Source organism: Anolis carolinensis, chromosome 2, assembly GCF_035594765.1.
Source record: "Anolis carolinensis isolate JA03-04 chromosome 2, rAnoCar3.1.pri, whole genome shotgun sequence".
NCBI classification, from domain to species: domain Eukaryota; kingdom Metazoa; phylum Chordata; class Lepidosauria; order Squamata; family Dactyloidae; genus Anolis; species Anolis carolinensis.
Genome location: NC_085842.1, coordinates 17,794,708 through 17,811,285, shown reverse-complemented (window position 1 = coordinate 17,811,285; position 16,578 = coordinate 17,794,708). Strand labels below are relative to the sequence as shown.

The following is a 16,578-nucleotide window of genomic DNA, read 5'->3' as shown; positions in this document are numbered from 1 at the left end:
CCAAAGAACTTTCAACTAAGCTAAGATTTAAAAGGAACATGTAGAAGAAATGGAAAAGGGGGGAAATCACCAAAGAATTCTAACGACTAAGCAGCATAAGTAGGGGAAAATGTTTGACAAGCTAAAGCAGAAAATGAGCTCAGGCTTGTCAGAGATATTAAAAACAATAAAAGTGATTCTTTGGTTGTGTCAGTAGAAGAACAAAAAATCAGGAAGTGATAGGGTCTCTACCTGGAGAAGGTGGTGAAATGCTAACAGTGGATAGGGAAAAGGTAGAACGTTTTCCGTAGAAAGGAAATCAGTATTCTACTTGAGGGAGATGGAGCAGATGAGGAAATGCAACAGAAAATAGGTAAAGAAGTAGTCCAGGAATACCTGACCACTCTAACAACAACAACAAAACTTTATTTATATTCCAACCTATGTCCCCGAGGGACTCACGGCAGCTTACAGTAGACATACACGGCAAACACTGAATCCTGTTTGGAGACAGGACAGAACAGAACAAGACAGACAGAAGGGGGTATGAAGTCTTGAAGCCCAGTTTTTTGGTGCCTTGGAGGTTGAGGTTGCACTCAGATTCAGTCATAGGGGGTGCTGTTGCTCCATTCCGTATGAAGAAGAGCCATCAGGACTTCCTCCTTCCAACTTCCTCTCGGTCACTACATGTGACTATCCAACATCTCTACAAAGCTTAAACTATGGCATGAAGGCCACAGCCCTTTCCTATCAAACAGCCAACAGGAATGTAAATACTTGAAATATGTTCTTGTAATTATTTTTCTTCATAGCCTTTATGTGAAAAGGATTTTTTTCTTTTTCCACCAGGGTCCAATCGCCTATGAGGACGTGGCTGTCCATTTCTCCCCGGAGGAGTGGGTGACTCTGAATCCTGATCAGAAAGTATTACACGTGCAGATCATGGAGGAAATTCATGGGATTATGGAGTCTCTTGGTAAGGCTCCCTCATTAATGAGGATTTCTGTTTCAAAATGCAGTATCCCAATCAGCAACTCTCTGGTGGGAGCAATATCCTAAATCATCACAGCCTCTGAGAGTTCTCAAGGCAGGGCTTATGTTAGAAATAAATGACATAAGAGTAATATTGACTTGGTGTCTGAGCAACAGCAATCTTAGCACCAGTTTGCACTCCAGTGGGAAGACTTCCATAACTGGAGTCTAGTCCAAGCGTACCACATTCTCTCGCAACAGCTGGACTCCCTGGAAAACCTATCAAGAGTAATAATCACCCCAAATCAGTTACACTACTCTGTTTGTGTGTGTGTGTGTGTGTGTGTGCGTGTGTGTGTGTGTGTGAGAGAGAGAGAGAGAGGGAGAGAGAGAGAGAGGCAGGCAGGCAGGCAGGCAGGCAGGCAGAGGGAGGAAGCAGATTGACTGGAGAGAGGGGCTGGAGAATGGATAAAAAAGAACAAACTTTCCCTGGCTTCAGATACAAAGACATGGCTATACACCTTTTTATTGGTGTGCTATTCGCCTTAGTTTTTTCTCCCAGCTAGGCCTCCGAACCAAGCATGAAGGCTAATCTCTCTTTCTACGCTGCCTCTCCCAGCACACAAACAGCCCCTAGCTTCAGTCATTCGCAAGATGGTAACTTGTAATATTTATTTATTTATTTATTTCCAGCATTTATACTCCGCCCTTCTCACCCGGATGGATTCAGGGTGGCTTACAACAGTTGGCAACATTTAATTCCAAGGACATAATAATAAAACAAAAACAGTACATATCACCAATTAAAACTATAAAAATACATCATTAAAATACATTATGACATTTAAAACATAAGTAAATTAGATATAATGCGGTTTATGTTAGTGCCTGTGAATGATTGGGACTTGGGGGTTTTGTGCACTGGGAGAGGCATATGGTCGTAATCATACTCTATGCCCCTATCTTTCTAATGGTAATTTTGCCACTATATCTGGCTGAGTCCTGCAGACCTTCCTTTTCCCCCCTTATCTGCCTTCATCATGGTTCTCCTCTTTTTCTTTGCAGTCACTATCTTGTATCTTCCCAGCTTTGTCAGGCAAATCAATCCCTTTGGAACTCATATTTACAGCAAACCTCCAAAAACTGTAAGAGTCCCAATTGGTAGTTGTTTCTAAAAGTGTAACAATCTCTGCAGCACTCTGAAATTAGGTATGGGACCTTCTACGTTGGAACAGAAAAATCCAACCTTAACTGAACATGGGGAAAGAGAACTGGAGGTTGAGGGAGAGAAATAAAAAGGAGGCAACAATTGTAAAATTGGTGGGAGCAATTTAACCCTTCATCTAGAGAAAAAGGCAAGCATTTGAATGTGAAGCGAAAAGGGCTCCATTCCCTCAGAGAGAAGGAGACAGAATAAAAAATTGGTTGGGCTGAGGAAGAGGTAGCATCTACATCATATGTTACTCATCTATCTCTTAGAGGGTTAAGCAGTCAAATGGTGTCAATCATTAGTAAACAAAGGGTGAAGAAATGACAGCATTTATATCTTCTTTTCCTCCGTGTTTTTGTTTTTTTAAGAATCATTTTAATCAACTTCTTAACTCCACACAGGAGAGAAGCCATACCAATGCCAGGAGTGTGGGAAATGTTTTGCTAACAGTTCAGCCTTGGTGAGCCACAAAAGACTCCACACAGGAGAAAATCCATACCAATGCCATGAGTGTGGAAAATGTTTTACTTGCAGTTCACACTTGGTGAATCACAAAAGAAGTCACACAGAGGAGAAGCCATACCAATGCCAAGATTGTGGAAAATGTTTTGCTCGCAGTTCAAACTTGGGGAGCCACAAAAGACTCCACACAGGAGAGAAGCCATACCAATGCCAGGAGTGTGGGAAATGTTTTCCTGATAATTCAAACTTGATGAGCCACAAAAGACGTCACACAGGAGAGAAGCCATACCAATGCCAGGAATGTGGGAAATGTTTTCCGGATAGTTCAAACTTGATGAGCCACAAAAGACTCCACACAGGAGAGAAGCCTTACCCATGCCAGGAATGTGGGAAATGTTTTGCTCACAGTTCAGCCTTGGTGAGGCACAAAAGACTCCACACAGGAGAAAAGCCATACCAATGCCAAGATTGTGGAAAATGTTTTGCTCGCAATTCAAACTTGGGGAGCCACAAAAGACTCCACACAGGAGAGAAGCCATACCAATGCCAGGAGTGTGGGAAATGTTTTCCTGATAATTCAAACTTGATGAGCCACAAAAGACTCCACACAGGAGAGAATCCATACCAATGCCAAGAGTGTGGAAAATGTTTTACTCGCAGTTCACACTTGGTGAATCACAAAAGACTCCACACAGGAGAGAAGCCATACCAATGCAAAGATTGTGGAAAATGTTTTGCTCGCAGTTCAAACTTGGTGAGCCACAAAAGACTCCACACAGGAGAGAAGCCATACCAATGCCAGGAGTGTGGGAAATGTTTTCCTGATAATTCAAACTTGATGAGCCACAAAAGACTCCACACAGGAGAGAAGCCATACCAATGCCAGGAGTGTGGGAAATGTTTTCCGGATAGTTCAAACTTGATGAGCCACAAAAAACTCCACACAGGAGAGAAGCCTTACCCATGCCAGGAGTGTGGGAAATGTTTTGCTCACAGTTCAGCCTTGGTGAGGCACAAAAGACTCCACACAGGAGAGAAGCCATACCAATGCCAGGAGTGTGGGAAATATTTTGCTGACAGCTCTTGCTTGGTGAGGCACAAAAGACTCCACACAGGAGAGAAGCCATACCATTGCCAGGTGTGTGGGAAATGTTTTGCTTGCAGTTCAAACTTGGTGAAGCACAAAAGTCTTCACACAGGACAGAAGCCATAGAAATGCCAGGGGTGTAGAAAATGTTTTGCTTTTCCCACATGCTTGAAGAACCACAAAAAAAACTACACACAGGAAAGAAAGCGTAAAAGTGCCAGAAGTATGGGAAATGTTTTACTCAGACTTCATCCCTTAACAAGTACCAGAGAATTTACAAAAACTAATAACATACAAATGCCAGGCATGTGGGACATTTTTTGTTTTGAACTATCACAAACTACATACGGGAGAGACATTATCCAGAGAGCTGGGAAAAAATTAATAAAATGTGTTGCAACAGGGAAATGGCAGATGAACACGTGTTATTCCCTCGGCTTCCAGTAACACTTGGCTTGACTTTGGACTCATTTCTTACACAGTTCTCTTCTTAGTTTCGAACTCTGTTCAGGGTTTTACCTTTTTTTTGTTCGGAATGTTTTGGAAAAGTCTTTTGCATCTCTGGACACCCATATCATCTGATTTCAAACAGGACTATTTGAGAAGTTAGCCTAAGATTAGGTAGATTCCCATTTCTTGTTATTTGAATCCCTAAGTTGAGGTCCTATTTTCTGGAGCAGCAGAAAGCAAGCTCCTTGTGACAATCCTTCAGAGGGTTACATACGATTGTTATACTGGCCATCGAGCCATTAAGTAAGTAAATAACTTTATTTTTCTACCCCGCCACCATCTCCTGGCAGGGACTCGGGCCGGCTACATGGGTCAGAAGCCCAAAAATACAAAACAGTAGATCAGTTAAAACACATTGCAATACAAACACAGTAAAATCAGCAGTTATACAAAACAGTTACCTTAACCAAAACAATACAGCAAATCATAAAAACTCAGTTAACATATAATCAGTTAAAAATAAAATCAGTTAAAAATAAAATAAAATGGGCCACCAGGTTGGTGGAGGGGATGGCATGGAGGGGCCACCTAAACTAAGGTGCAATAATATAGTTCTAAAGTGCTTTGGGTCAAAGGACAAAGTGTAAACATTCCTGGACTGAAGGGGTGGGAGACGGACGGCCAATTTGTTATGAGAAAAGGGACCTGTGTGAAAGAAGGTGCAGTGATCTGACTTTTGGTCATGGGGACTCAGTTATTCAAATGCGCAGCGAAAAAGCCAAGTTTTAAGCTGCTTTTTAAAGGAATCAAGGGTGGGTGCCTGCCAGATTTCCCCCAGGAGGGAGTTCCAGATCCTGGTGTCAACTACTGAAAAGGCCTGCTCCCTCATACCCACCAACCAAGGCTGCAATGGTGGCGGGAGCGAGAGAAGGGCCTCCGGATGAACGAAGAGATTGTGCAGGTTCATAGGGGGAGATACGGTCATGAAGGTAGGCGGGTCCCAAACCATTTAGGGTTTTATAGGTAAGAACCTTCCCTTTGAATTGGGACCTGAAAGTAATTGGTAGCCAGTGGAGCTCCTTAAACAGGGGAGTTAACCTGTTCTGCCTCCATGCTGAACTAAATGAACTGGAGGGAACCATAGCACGAAGGACAGATCGAACACTGTGTTTGGTGAAACGAAATATTTTATTGGTAGACAAAATGGATCTCTTTTCCTCTTATTGCCACTATGAAGTGTCTTGTGAGGAAAGAAATCTTTAAGTCTATGCAGTTCTGGATAGATATTGCCACAGAGTATAAAGTCTTGTCATGACTGGATTCTTTGTAGCTTTGAGGTGACTAATACAATGCTGTCATGACTTTCTCTACTACGGTAGTGTATGGCTTTTAATCTATCTGGGTACAGTTCCGACGTGACGTGAATTTCTGTGATCCTTTTGCTTCCTACGCTTTCTTCCAGTGCTTCAACAACTGACAAAATCTAACTGACAAAAAATAACTACCATTTCAGGCTGGCAGGAGCCAAGGCTAAGCTCCGCCCTTTTAGAATCTTAAAGAGACAGGGCAGCAGGTAATGTTTTGCCTCCTCGTGGCATGACACTCCCCACCTAAAACTTATTAATAAGTTTTACCCCCTTATTAACAAATAACTAATACAAAATATCAACTATTAACTAATCTAATGCAGATTATGGTCACGCTAGCTTATGGGTTCGTTCCTGTGAAACATCAATACAAGGTCTGTGATTGGCCTCTCTAAGATTCTGGATCCTGTTGCCTTTGTAGTCTTCACTCTTACCTTGCGTACCTGATGATCTCCACCTGGAATTACCTGGGTTATTACCGCCAATGGCCACTTCCTTCTAGGCGTGTCCTTTTCCTTCATCAAAACTATATCGCCTATGAGAAGGTTCTCTTGGACTTGCTCCCACTTGGATCTTCTTTGAAGTAGAGGCAGATATTCTCTTTTTTATCGTTTCCAAAATGTATTGGCTAACGATTGCACTTGCTGCCACTGTTTACGATGGATGTTCTTCAGCTCTGACGCAATAGTAATGTCTTTCCATTCTGGTGTCTTGAAGGTCAACAAGGTCGCTGGTGTCAACACATTTGGGTCCTCTGGATCTGTTGATATTGGTGTTAGAGGACAGCTGTTAATTATAGACATCACTTCTGCCATAAGGGTGACGAGAATCTTGCGAGTAAGAATGGTAACATTTAACAACATGGCATCAAGAATTCTTCTGATGATACCTATCATCCTTTCCCATGCTCCCCCATGTGAGATGCATGTGGAGGATTGAATAGCCATTTGCAACCTTCTTGCTTGAGGAATACTTGAACATCTGGATCTAACATAGACCTCTCTGGACATTCTAGATCTTTACATGCGCCTTTAAAATTCGTCCCACAGTCCGATCTCAGACGTTTCACTGGACCTCTGATTGCGAAAAAACGTTGTAGAGCATAAATGAATGATTTTGAATCCATGGATTCTACAAGTTCGATGTGAACGGCTCGTAAGGATAGACAAGTAAACATTACTGCCCACCTTTTGTTGTTTACTACTACTCCTCTTGTTCTTCTAGTTACTATTTCCCATGGACCAAAAATGTCGACACCAACATTGGTGAATGGTGGTTGTATAGTGACACAGTCCCTTGGTAAGTCAGCCATGATTTGATGGGGATGTTCAGCCCTAAGTCTTTTACAAATAACACAGTCGTTAACAACTTTAGTGACCAACCTTTTCATTCCCACTATCCAAATTCCAGCACTTCTCACTGCTCCTTCTGTAAAGTGTCTGCCTTGGTGATATATTTTAGCATGATAATGTCTTATGAGGAGTAGTGAGATGTGATGTTTAGCCAGCAGTATGTAAGGATGTTTCTTTCCCAACTTAAGTTTGGCCTCGGCTAAGCGACCCCCAACCTTTAGTAGACCGGAACTGTCTAAAAAGGGGTTGAGATATCTTAAGGTACTTGATTTTGGTATAGGCCGGTGATGTCTAAGGCACTGTATTTCACTTTTGTACACTTCTGACTGCACAATCTGGATTATCTTTGATTCTGCTCCTTTTCTGTCCTCTACAGAAGTAGGCTCGTCGTTTTTATAGTTGATGAAGTGTAAGATCTTAGCTATACTTATAACTAGTTGTTTCCAGGATGAGAATTTAGTCAATCTTCTTGAGAACAGATCTTCCTGAGACTTTGATATGCTGGTACTAAGTGTTCTTATCTCTTTATTTTCTTCTGGGTTACAGAGTTACCTGGTCCTTTGGAGGCACATATTTTGGGTCCTTTAAAAAGTCAGGACCTTTTAACCAATGCGAATTCATAAGCTCGTGAGCATAAATCTCTCTTGTAGCTTGGTCTGCTGGATTTGATTCTGAAGATACGTAGCACCACTGATTAGGTTTAGTTATCTGGAGTATTTGGTCTACTCTATTGCTAACGTATACATGGAATCTTCGTTGGGTGTTATATATATAACCCAAAACAAGTTTACTATCTGTATATAGTGTGATATCACTGAAAGATAAGTCTATTTCTCTTTGAATTATTTCTACAAGTTGTGTAGCTAACACTGCTGCACACAGTTCTAATCGTGGCATTGTATGACCATGTAATGGTGTCAACTTGGCTTTTCCCATCACAAATCCTAAATAGGGCTGGTCTCCTTGCAACACTCTAAGATAAGTTACAGCGGCAATTGCTTTGTTGGAAGCATCCGAAAATACATGAAGCTGTAACTGTGTTAAGTTGCCTGAGACAGGCACATATTTCCTAAGGACTCCAACTTGTTCTAAAGCTATAAGAGAAGACGTCCACTTTTCCCATATAGACCTCTCTTTTTCTGAGAGAGGTTGATCCCAATGTTTCACTGCATGGGTCAATTCTCTCATCAGGCATTTTCCTTTAATAATGACTGGTGCAGCAAAATCAAGTGGATCATAGATGCTGTTTATGACAGATAATATACCTCTGCATGTGAAGCTCTTTTGGGTGTTTGGTACTCGAAAGATGAATTTATCTTCCAGGATGTGCCAACATAAGCCTAGACTTCTTTGAACTGGCATAAACTCTTGTCCCAGTTCTAGTGTTTCCATCCCCTTTGCTCTATCTTCTTTAGGAAAGGCTAATAAAACTTCGATGCAGTTCGAAACAATTTATGTAATTTTATGTTGGCTGTGGCTAACCTTCTTAAGAAGGTAGATTGCTTCTTGAGGAGTAGATGTTGACTTTAAAGCATCATCTACATAGAAATCTCTACAAACAAACTCACATACTTCTGATCCATATTCATGTTCTAAGAGTTGTGCTGTTCTTTTTAACACATAGTTCGCTATGGCTGGCGATGGACTATTACCAAAGATATGAACACACATCTGGTATTCCTGTATTTCAGACATTTGCTGGGGATCCTTGAACCACAGGAAACGAAGAAAGTCTCTATGGTCATTTCTGACCCAAAAAGAATATGGATGTCTGCCATAATTGCAACTGCTTCTTTCCTAAAACGTAGAAGTACGCCAAGAAGATTGTTGATTAAATATGGGCCTGTCAATAGGACTTTATTTAGACATGTTCCTTTAAATAGGGCACTAGAGTCAAACACTACTCTGACTTGTTGGGGCTTTTGTGGATGGTACACCCCAAAGAACGGTAGGTACCAACATTCTTGCTGCTCTTTGAGGTTAGGAGCCCTCTCTGCATGACCACTATCTATCATAGTGTTAATGAATGCAATAACATCTTTCTTTAATTGAGGTTTTTTCTCCATGTTCTTCTGGAGAGCATTGAGGCGTTGCATCGCCATGATACGATTATTAGGCAGTCTGTTTCTATCCTCTTTGAAGGGTAAGGGTGCAACCCAGTTACCTTTTTTATCTTGAACACACTCTTTCTCCATTATGTCTAGGAAACGCCGGTTTTCTTTGGACAAAGCTATTAGGTTGTCATGAACTGTAGTCCTAATTACTGAAGATTCTGAACTCTCGGTGTTTTGGAAACATATCTGGATGTGATTTGGACAATCTAACATCTGTGTAGGACGTCCATTTGGCATGAAGCTTGTGCAAAAGGTTCGAGCATGGGAAGGCAACCTTTTGCGGTTTAAACATACTGGACCTAGGATAGTCCAGTCTACCTCTAGTTCTTGAGCTATTGGTGCTCCTGGTTGACCTTTTATTTGCTTTTTAACTGAAAACAAGTCTGGACAGTCTATGCCAATAAGCAAAAGAATCTTTGCACCAGGGTCGAATCTTGGTAACTTATGTGCCATGGATCTTAGGTGTGCATGACTCATAGCTATTTCTCTCGTAGGGATTTGTCTTTCATCTTTAGGTATATTTTGGCATTCTATGAATGTTGGTAACCTAAATTGTTTCATGCCATCAATAGTCCAGAGGACGAATCCAGATGCTACTCTCCCCACCATGACCTGATCTCCACCACAAGTAGTCATAACGTATTCTACCTCTTTTGACTGAATTTGAAAGATGTTAAAGAATTCAGGTGTTGCTAGGGAGGTGTCACTTTGGGAATCTAAGGCAACGTACATGCGTTTAACTTGATCTGGAGAGTTCTCAGGGTAGACATCTACCAAGCAGATAGGATGACATGTTCGTTCTTTTCCTGTTTCTCCACACAAAGCTGTGCAAGTTGATGTTGCTATCTTAACCTCCTTAGGTTGTGGTGTTTCCACAAGAATGCATTCTGACTTTTCAGAGTTCTTTCCTTTCTGATGAGATGTTGTTTCACGGTGTAGTGCAGAGCAATGTTTTTCACTAAAGCATTCTTGACATTTCACTTTTCTCCTGCAATCCTTGGCTATGTGGTTTCTAAAAGTACCACATTTAAAACAATCTCTGGCAAAGGTTAAACGCTCTTCATAAGGTTTGCTCCTGAACTCTTTGCAGTTATTTAGATCATGTGCTATTTGGTGTACTGGACATATTACTCCTGCTGATGTCTTTGTGTGATGTTCAGCTATTTTGACCTTGGTTTCAGTTTTTCTAACTGTGACTTGTGGTTTGCTTTTGGTTTCTATGAAATGTTTCTTATCCTTTTTATTATTTTGATATAAAATAGGAAACCCCGTTTGCAAATCATTCTTCTCTCTAGCTGATCTTAAGAGAAACTTCACGAGATGTGTAAATGGTGGGTATTTCCGTTGATGAGTTTCTTTATAAGAGAAAACTTCCCAAGCCCATTGCTCCTTCAATGAGAAAGGTAGTTTATCAATAATCTCTTGTTGTGTTAAATATTGGTCTAAACATGCAAGCCCTGGTAAATCTGGATTTCCCTTAGCTGCTTCCAATTCTTCAAGCAAATCTGCATAATCCCATAATTTCTCATATTCCCCTTTTGTAAATGCAGGAAATGATTTAAGATTCTGCAAAAGCAATGTTTCTATCTGTGCAGATGATCCATAATGTTCATTGAGACGGACCCACACTCGATTTAAAGCTGCATGTGGGTTATTTATGTTTGCTGCATAAATTCTCTTCACCTGTATGGAAGAAGCGGGTCCCAACCAGGCGATCAATAAATTTAACTCTTCCACTACAGGCAATTTTAGTTGCTTGAGAGCTGACTGAAAGGTATTCTTCCACAACATGTAATCCTCTGGTTTATCAGAAAATTTCTGAATGCCTCTGTCTGCTAAGTCCCTTCTTGGGTTTCTATAGAAGGTGTAATTTAAAACATCAAGTGGGACTGAGGACTGATGCAAAGTTGGTTCAGAGTTAGTTTGGATCTGGGGGTTCTCTGGAACCCAACTAGGTGCTTTGGGATTGAGACTGAATGCAGTTGTTGGCACTGTGTAGTTTGACTGTATTGAGTCCTGTGTGTCTACTGGAAGGCTTTGCTCTAACTTGGTTTGAGATATGTCATGCAATGGAACTGCTGCTTGACTTGTTACTTCTGTAGATGGCAAATAATGTTCTTTGGGTGCAGAAACTTCTGTGATTTCTGGTTGTGACACAAAAGAATTATTTACTACTGCACTTTCTCTTGTTAGCACAGGAGGGACTGCAATATTGATAATGTGGGTATTTAAATAAGAATCCACCTTTGTGACAGGATCTTCTGTTGTAACATCTGGAGGGGATGTATTTCCTAAGAGACCTTGCTCTAGGACTGAGGCTGTTACTTGTAACACCTCAGCCTTTGCAACCTGTGCTAACGTTGCTAGAGTAGCTTCTGTTTTAACTTGACGAGCCTTATTTTCTGCATCCAGTCCTGCCTGCTTGGCGGCAATTGCGGCTTCCATTTCTGCTTCTTCTGCAATAATTTGTTGTCTTTTCTTAAGAAATTCTATTTGTTTTACTGCGGCGGCTGCCTTGGCCCTAGCCTTTATGACCAGACTAAGGGATTGGCCAGAGGAACCATTATGAACAGAAGTCCCTCTCGTTCTTTCTGTTCTATGAGATGTGTGAGATGATCTCGATTTGCTTGCTAATGTACAGACAGACCTGTTTGATTTTGCATCTGTGTCTTTACCAGACATATGTAATGCTTGTTCTTCATCAACGGTTTCCATAAGGGAGGCAGGGTCTGCTTCTGCCTGACCTTCTAATATTTTGTTAGATAAATCATTCATTATGGTATCAAATTCTAGTTCCCTTCTCTCTCTCTCTCTGACAACATTTCTTCCCTATTACTTAAAGATTCTGATGTTTTCATATGTTCAAGCAAAGAGATTATATTATCTGAATATGTTATCCACTCACAGTATTGATGTTGTAATCTTTCCTTACAATCTAATATTTCTTTCTGCTGCCTGAAGCGATGACTTGCTTGACTCATGTCTAAAATCCTCTGCCATGACTTCTGATATTTAGGTTTCAAAGAATCTAGTTTATCTTGCCAGAAGGACATCATTTTAAACGTAGGCTTGGATATTCTGCTCTTTTGTGAGGAAGAAGCAGACATCTTTAAGTCTTCTGAAATTCGTGTCACTTTACTTATATTAGACCGAACTGCTTTTGGACAGAAAGAAATAGCCTATTCTCTGTTACTTTGGAATATAGGTCTTTTATTCTCCTGTTATTGTCCGTTCCTAATAGCCCCTTAAAATAAAATGATCACTAACTTTTAAAATTCTCGGTCCTTTTACTGAGACTTAAAGCTTTTTACACTTAAAAATAACTATGTGGTCCTGAAAGCTACATTTTCCTCAGAAAAGGCTTCCCTCAAGTTCCTTCAAAATGGCGCCCTCTAGTGACTGCGTTCTCTCTACAGTCAAAATGGCTGCTGAACTTCTCCTTCTGAGGTAGTTTTCACTTCTCCTCAGGAAGGTCAAAAGAAAGAAATCAACTGCTACTTGGGAAGCTAAAAGAAAATAAATTCACTTTTGCTTGGGAAGCACAAAGGAGAGAAATTCACAATTATTCAGGAAGCTTGAAGGAAAGAAATTCACTGTTCTGCCTCCATGCTGAACTAAATGAACTGGAAGGAACCATACCTGCTATTCATACCACAATTGCTCAAGGTTGGGAAGACCAAACAAGGTGGGATCTGGAAACCTGGTGGTCTTACCTCTCTAAATTTTTAATTAACAGCTTTATTGATCAAAGGAATAATAAATATTTGAAAAGTTATTCCAAACAAGAAATGACAGGTTCAGAATTTTGAACCAGCCCATCCTAACAATCAATGTTATTGAAATAAGATGACTGAGATGTGGGGTGGGAAGAGGGGAGGGGAGGTGGGGGGATTTAAGGGGAAACTAATTGATGTATATTGAAGTACAAACTGAACCTGTAACTTAATCACAAAATCTGTAAATAGTCATCTACGTTGATTCATAGAACGCCAAGGTTTGTACTGTAATATATTATCTGTATGATTTTCAGAAATAAAACAATTACAAATACAATTGTCATGTCACTTTTTTTAAAAAAAAAAAAGCCATTTGTAATTCCATTAATTGGGTTGCTGTGTATTTTTCAGAGAAGGTGATTTTCAGCCAAGGAAGATTTTGTTATCTGCAGATAAGATGTTAGCTAGTGATACATTCACAAAGTAGATAGCAGACAGAATACAGTTTCACAGCCCCTTTTATACACAAGCTGGCAGGCTGCAGCCAAGTCTCTTAATTCTGACCAGTCACAGAGAAGGGCTTGGCTCACTGGCCAGCATGGGCTGGGACAAATGATGATTTAGAGGAACTGCCTTGTGCTCCAATTAACATGGGAGGGAAGAGGAATCTGGGGTTGGGGAGAAGAGCCGTACGTACACTCCTCTGCAAAGGAAAACTGTGTTCAGTGTGAAGAAATAAGCCAATGCTTCATCTATATGGAATAAAGGAGCATGGCGGTACTCCTTATTTATTTCATATCCCACCTTTCTCTCAGCACAGAACCCCAGGTGGCCTCTGAAAAAAGGGTGCCCCATCACAATATTTCTGCTCTGAATCTTTGTAATACCAATCAAACACCTCTGCACAACCATATGGTCAGATTTAAAAACTGATTTGCTCACTGTGAGTCTATGGGAAAAAGTTCCCTAGAAATCATGTTAAGACCCAATTCATGTTAAGTGCCTCACTAAAATAGAGCACAGCCTTATAGAAAAAAGGATAGTTTCCATTGCAATAAGATTTTCTCAGGGTATCATCCTGGAGGGTTCTTGCCTACCTTTAATGGCACCTAAACTGTCACACAGGACAGCCACCACACTTTGTCCTACTGATGACCGTCACCCCAGCTTTCAAATTGATTTGAAAACGCAGCAGAAAGTTCCATAGATTACTCCCCAAAGGAACGAAGCGGGACCGCAGCAGACTATTATTAAAAGACTTTTTTCTTCATTTTCCCCTTCCCTGAACTATGTAACAAAATCCCCCAATAAAAGTAGCATTTATTTTAACAATAACACTCTCTATCTGGTTATTTTGTATCTCCCTCTGACTCCTTCCTTTGCATGCAGTTTCTCTCCCTCCCGTCCCTTTAAACTCCGGCTGAGGTTTCTCCGCCATAGATTAACATGGCGGACGATGTAAATTGGCTCATATCTCTATCAAAATTACCCCTAGAACGCTCCTCTTTTAGACCTAACCCTTTCTAAGGCTCCTGACTCGAAGACAACCAGCAGAACCGGAATCGGTCCAGTTTTCGGCACCTCAACAGCTGACTGTCAAACGGGACCGACAGCTCCTTTCAAGCCAAGCTGTTGCTTTATCCCGGGTTTTCCTCTCCCCGCGACTCGCGGAATGGTTTTTAAGAGACCCCTAGCCCCTTTCTGTGTACTGGGGATGGGGGATCGCTCTCTCGCGGGGGAGACATAGTTCTCCAAGGACCCTCACCCTCTACAGCTGCCAGGGGGTGACGGACGGGTGCACTCCACGTTTCATGCATACTTTTGTGATTTTATGAAGAAGAAGAACACTCTTCCCCAGACCTACCCTTGGACTTATGGAATCCTATACTTCCAAAGACTACAACCCACATGTGCCCCTTCCCATGCCATCTCTATGAATTCCTTATGAACTCTTTCTCCTCATGTATTTGTGAATTTTCATATTCTATATGACTCACTGTTGTATGAATTTTATCAAATGTTTCCTATTACTTATATCGATTGTTTATATCATTCATGATTCCCCTTTATGCAATGTCACCCACCTTTATGGATTCTCCTTTATTTTCTTGAAAGCTGCCTATCTGCCTATATGTATTTATACTCTTTGGGATCCCCGGAAAATATGTGTTTTTTCCCAGCTGGGTTTATATTCCGACTTTATTTTTAATTTTCATTTTATCCCATATAATTGTCAAATCATGAAATCAAATGGGAAATATTATGACCCCAACATGAACTCTAGCTCTATGACTCAGACCTCCCTTCCCAAAAACAAAAGGATAATCTGCCACAGTTTAATCCAATCTCATTCCGATCGCATGGACAATATAGGGTGTAGAGTCACCAAATTCCTAAAGGTGACTCGCCCCCAAGGCAAACATTGTCATATCCCAGGCCAGGACGCCGCTGGAAGGCACCCTGTGGGGCCGTCAATGGCGGCTCATCACCACCCATCACCACTTCCAGTCTGACACCCCAAGGCATATCTAAAATCTGTGAACGTGACAGGACCCCGGACACCCTTGATGGGTGCCATTAATTCCTTTAGAAATCGGCTGGGCCAGAATTAATCCGATGTTTCCTGTCCGGTCACCTCATTGTTTCTATAGCTCCCGCCTCCTCCTCTCTGATTGGCCCGAGGGGGGACAAAAAACGGCTCCCCATTGGGCCAGCAGGGCAAGGCGGGAAACGAAAGCCCGCCTCGTTCCAACTCTCAGCCTATCCGCGATCAGATGGGCAGGGAAGCGGGGCGGGAGATTCAAAGGGCTGTCAGACCGAAACATTGTATAAATATGGCTTTATTTGAAACATATGTTACGCTAGTAGATTGAATGATCGCTATTAGCGTCCTTTTCAGCTGAATTGCTCAATAAAAACTCCTTGGCGGATTTTCCTTCAACTTGGCGGACCTTCTTCATTTCAGGCTTCAGGTTGTATTGCGGCTTATATTCTTCTTTTGGCTTCGCCAAGGTCCGTTCCCTCAGGACCGGATCGGCTCTCTCCTTAAGGGGCCCGATCCCCCAAAGTGCGGTCGACAACATAATTTGGCTTTACCACGAAGGGACTTGCTTGGAAGTTCCGAAAATCAATTTTTTTAGGCTAAAATTCCAAGCGGCGACCTTGGTCCAGATATTCTGGAACAGGTTGGGGAGAGAAACGGCTGCAAGGAGGGCCCTCCGACCAACAATTTGACCTCATTTCACATCCAAATTTCTCTGGCAGCCCCTTTCTCTCTCTAGATCTGATTCAGGGTACTGAACAAAGGAGCCAGATAGGAGGAAGCAGATTTTTAGCTCCTCGAAGGAAAGGCGCCAACGTGAAACAGGGGACGCCCTGTAAAAATAAAAGGGAACCGGCCCCGTTGTTAAGACCCAGGTGGGCGGAGTTCTGGAGGTATTGCACTTCGGATCAGGGCTCGGTAACAAATTCCTGGTGAAACGCGGGAACATCTGGCGCCCGGTGGTGTGTGAGAACAGTCTGGCTTGTAAGATTACAGGTTCTAGGATCGTGGGGTAGGGGAACGATTGTGTTCCCGGGGCACCTGCGGATCCCACGAACGCCAGCCATTCAGCCTTGGTGTAGGGAGAACTCTTGAAAGGACGAGTTGCATCCAGCCGGTGGGTGAGTCGTTACTCCATTAACTGTCAGGTACTGGGCAGGGGCTGAGCCAAGGATGGGTGTTTGTTCAAGCACGTCTAGGGTGTCCCACCCCAGCAGACATCCCCAGGGATTCTCCATTGGGAAAGATCCTGGCCAATTGGGGTGGGCTTTGCATCGAAAAACATGGTGCAGGCCAGGTTGGGCTAACTCAGAGCACATAAGTGGCC

At 42.0% G+C, this 16,578-nt stretch overlaps 1 protein-coding gene across 2 annotated transcripts in view; it reads left to right on the top strand.

The window, feature by feature from the left end:
• LOC103277561 (zinc finger protein 883-like) overlaps window positions 1–16,578 on the top strand; it is a 41,780-nt gene that overhangs the window by 5,401 nt on the left and 19,801 nt on the right. The window contains exons 6-7 of one of the 2 annotated variants that reach the window (XM_062973374.1): window positions 829–955; window positions 2,563–3,761. The exons of the other annotated variant lie outside the window; for it this stretch is intronic. Coding sequence (XP_062829444.1) covers window positions 829–955; window positions 2,563–3,761 — 1,326 coding nt within the window. The remainder of the gene's footprint in view (window positions 1–828; window positions 956–2,562; window positions 3,762–16,578) is intronic. 2 annotated transcript variants of the gene reach the window in all.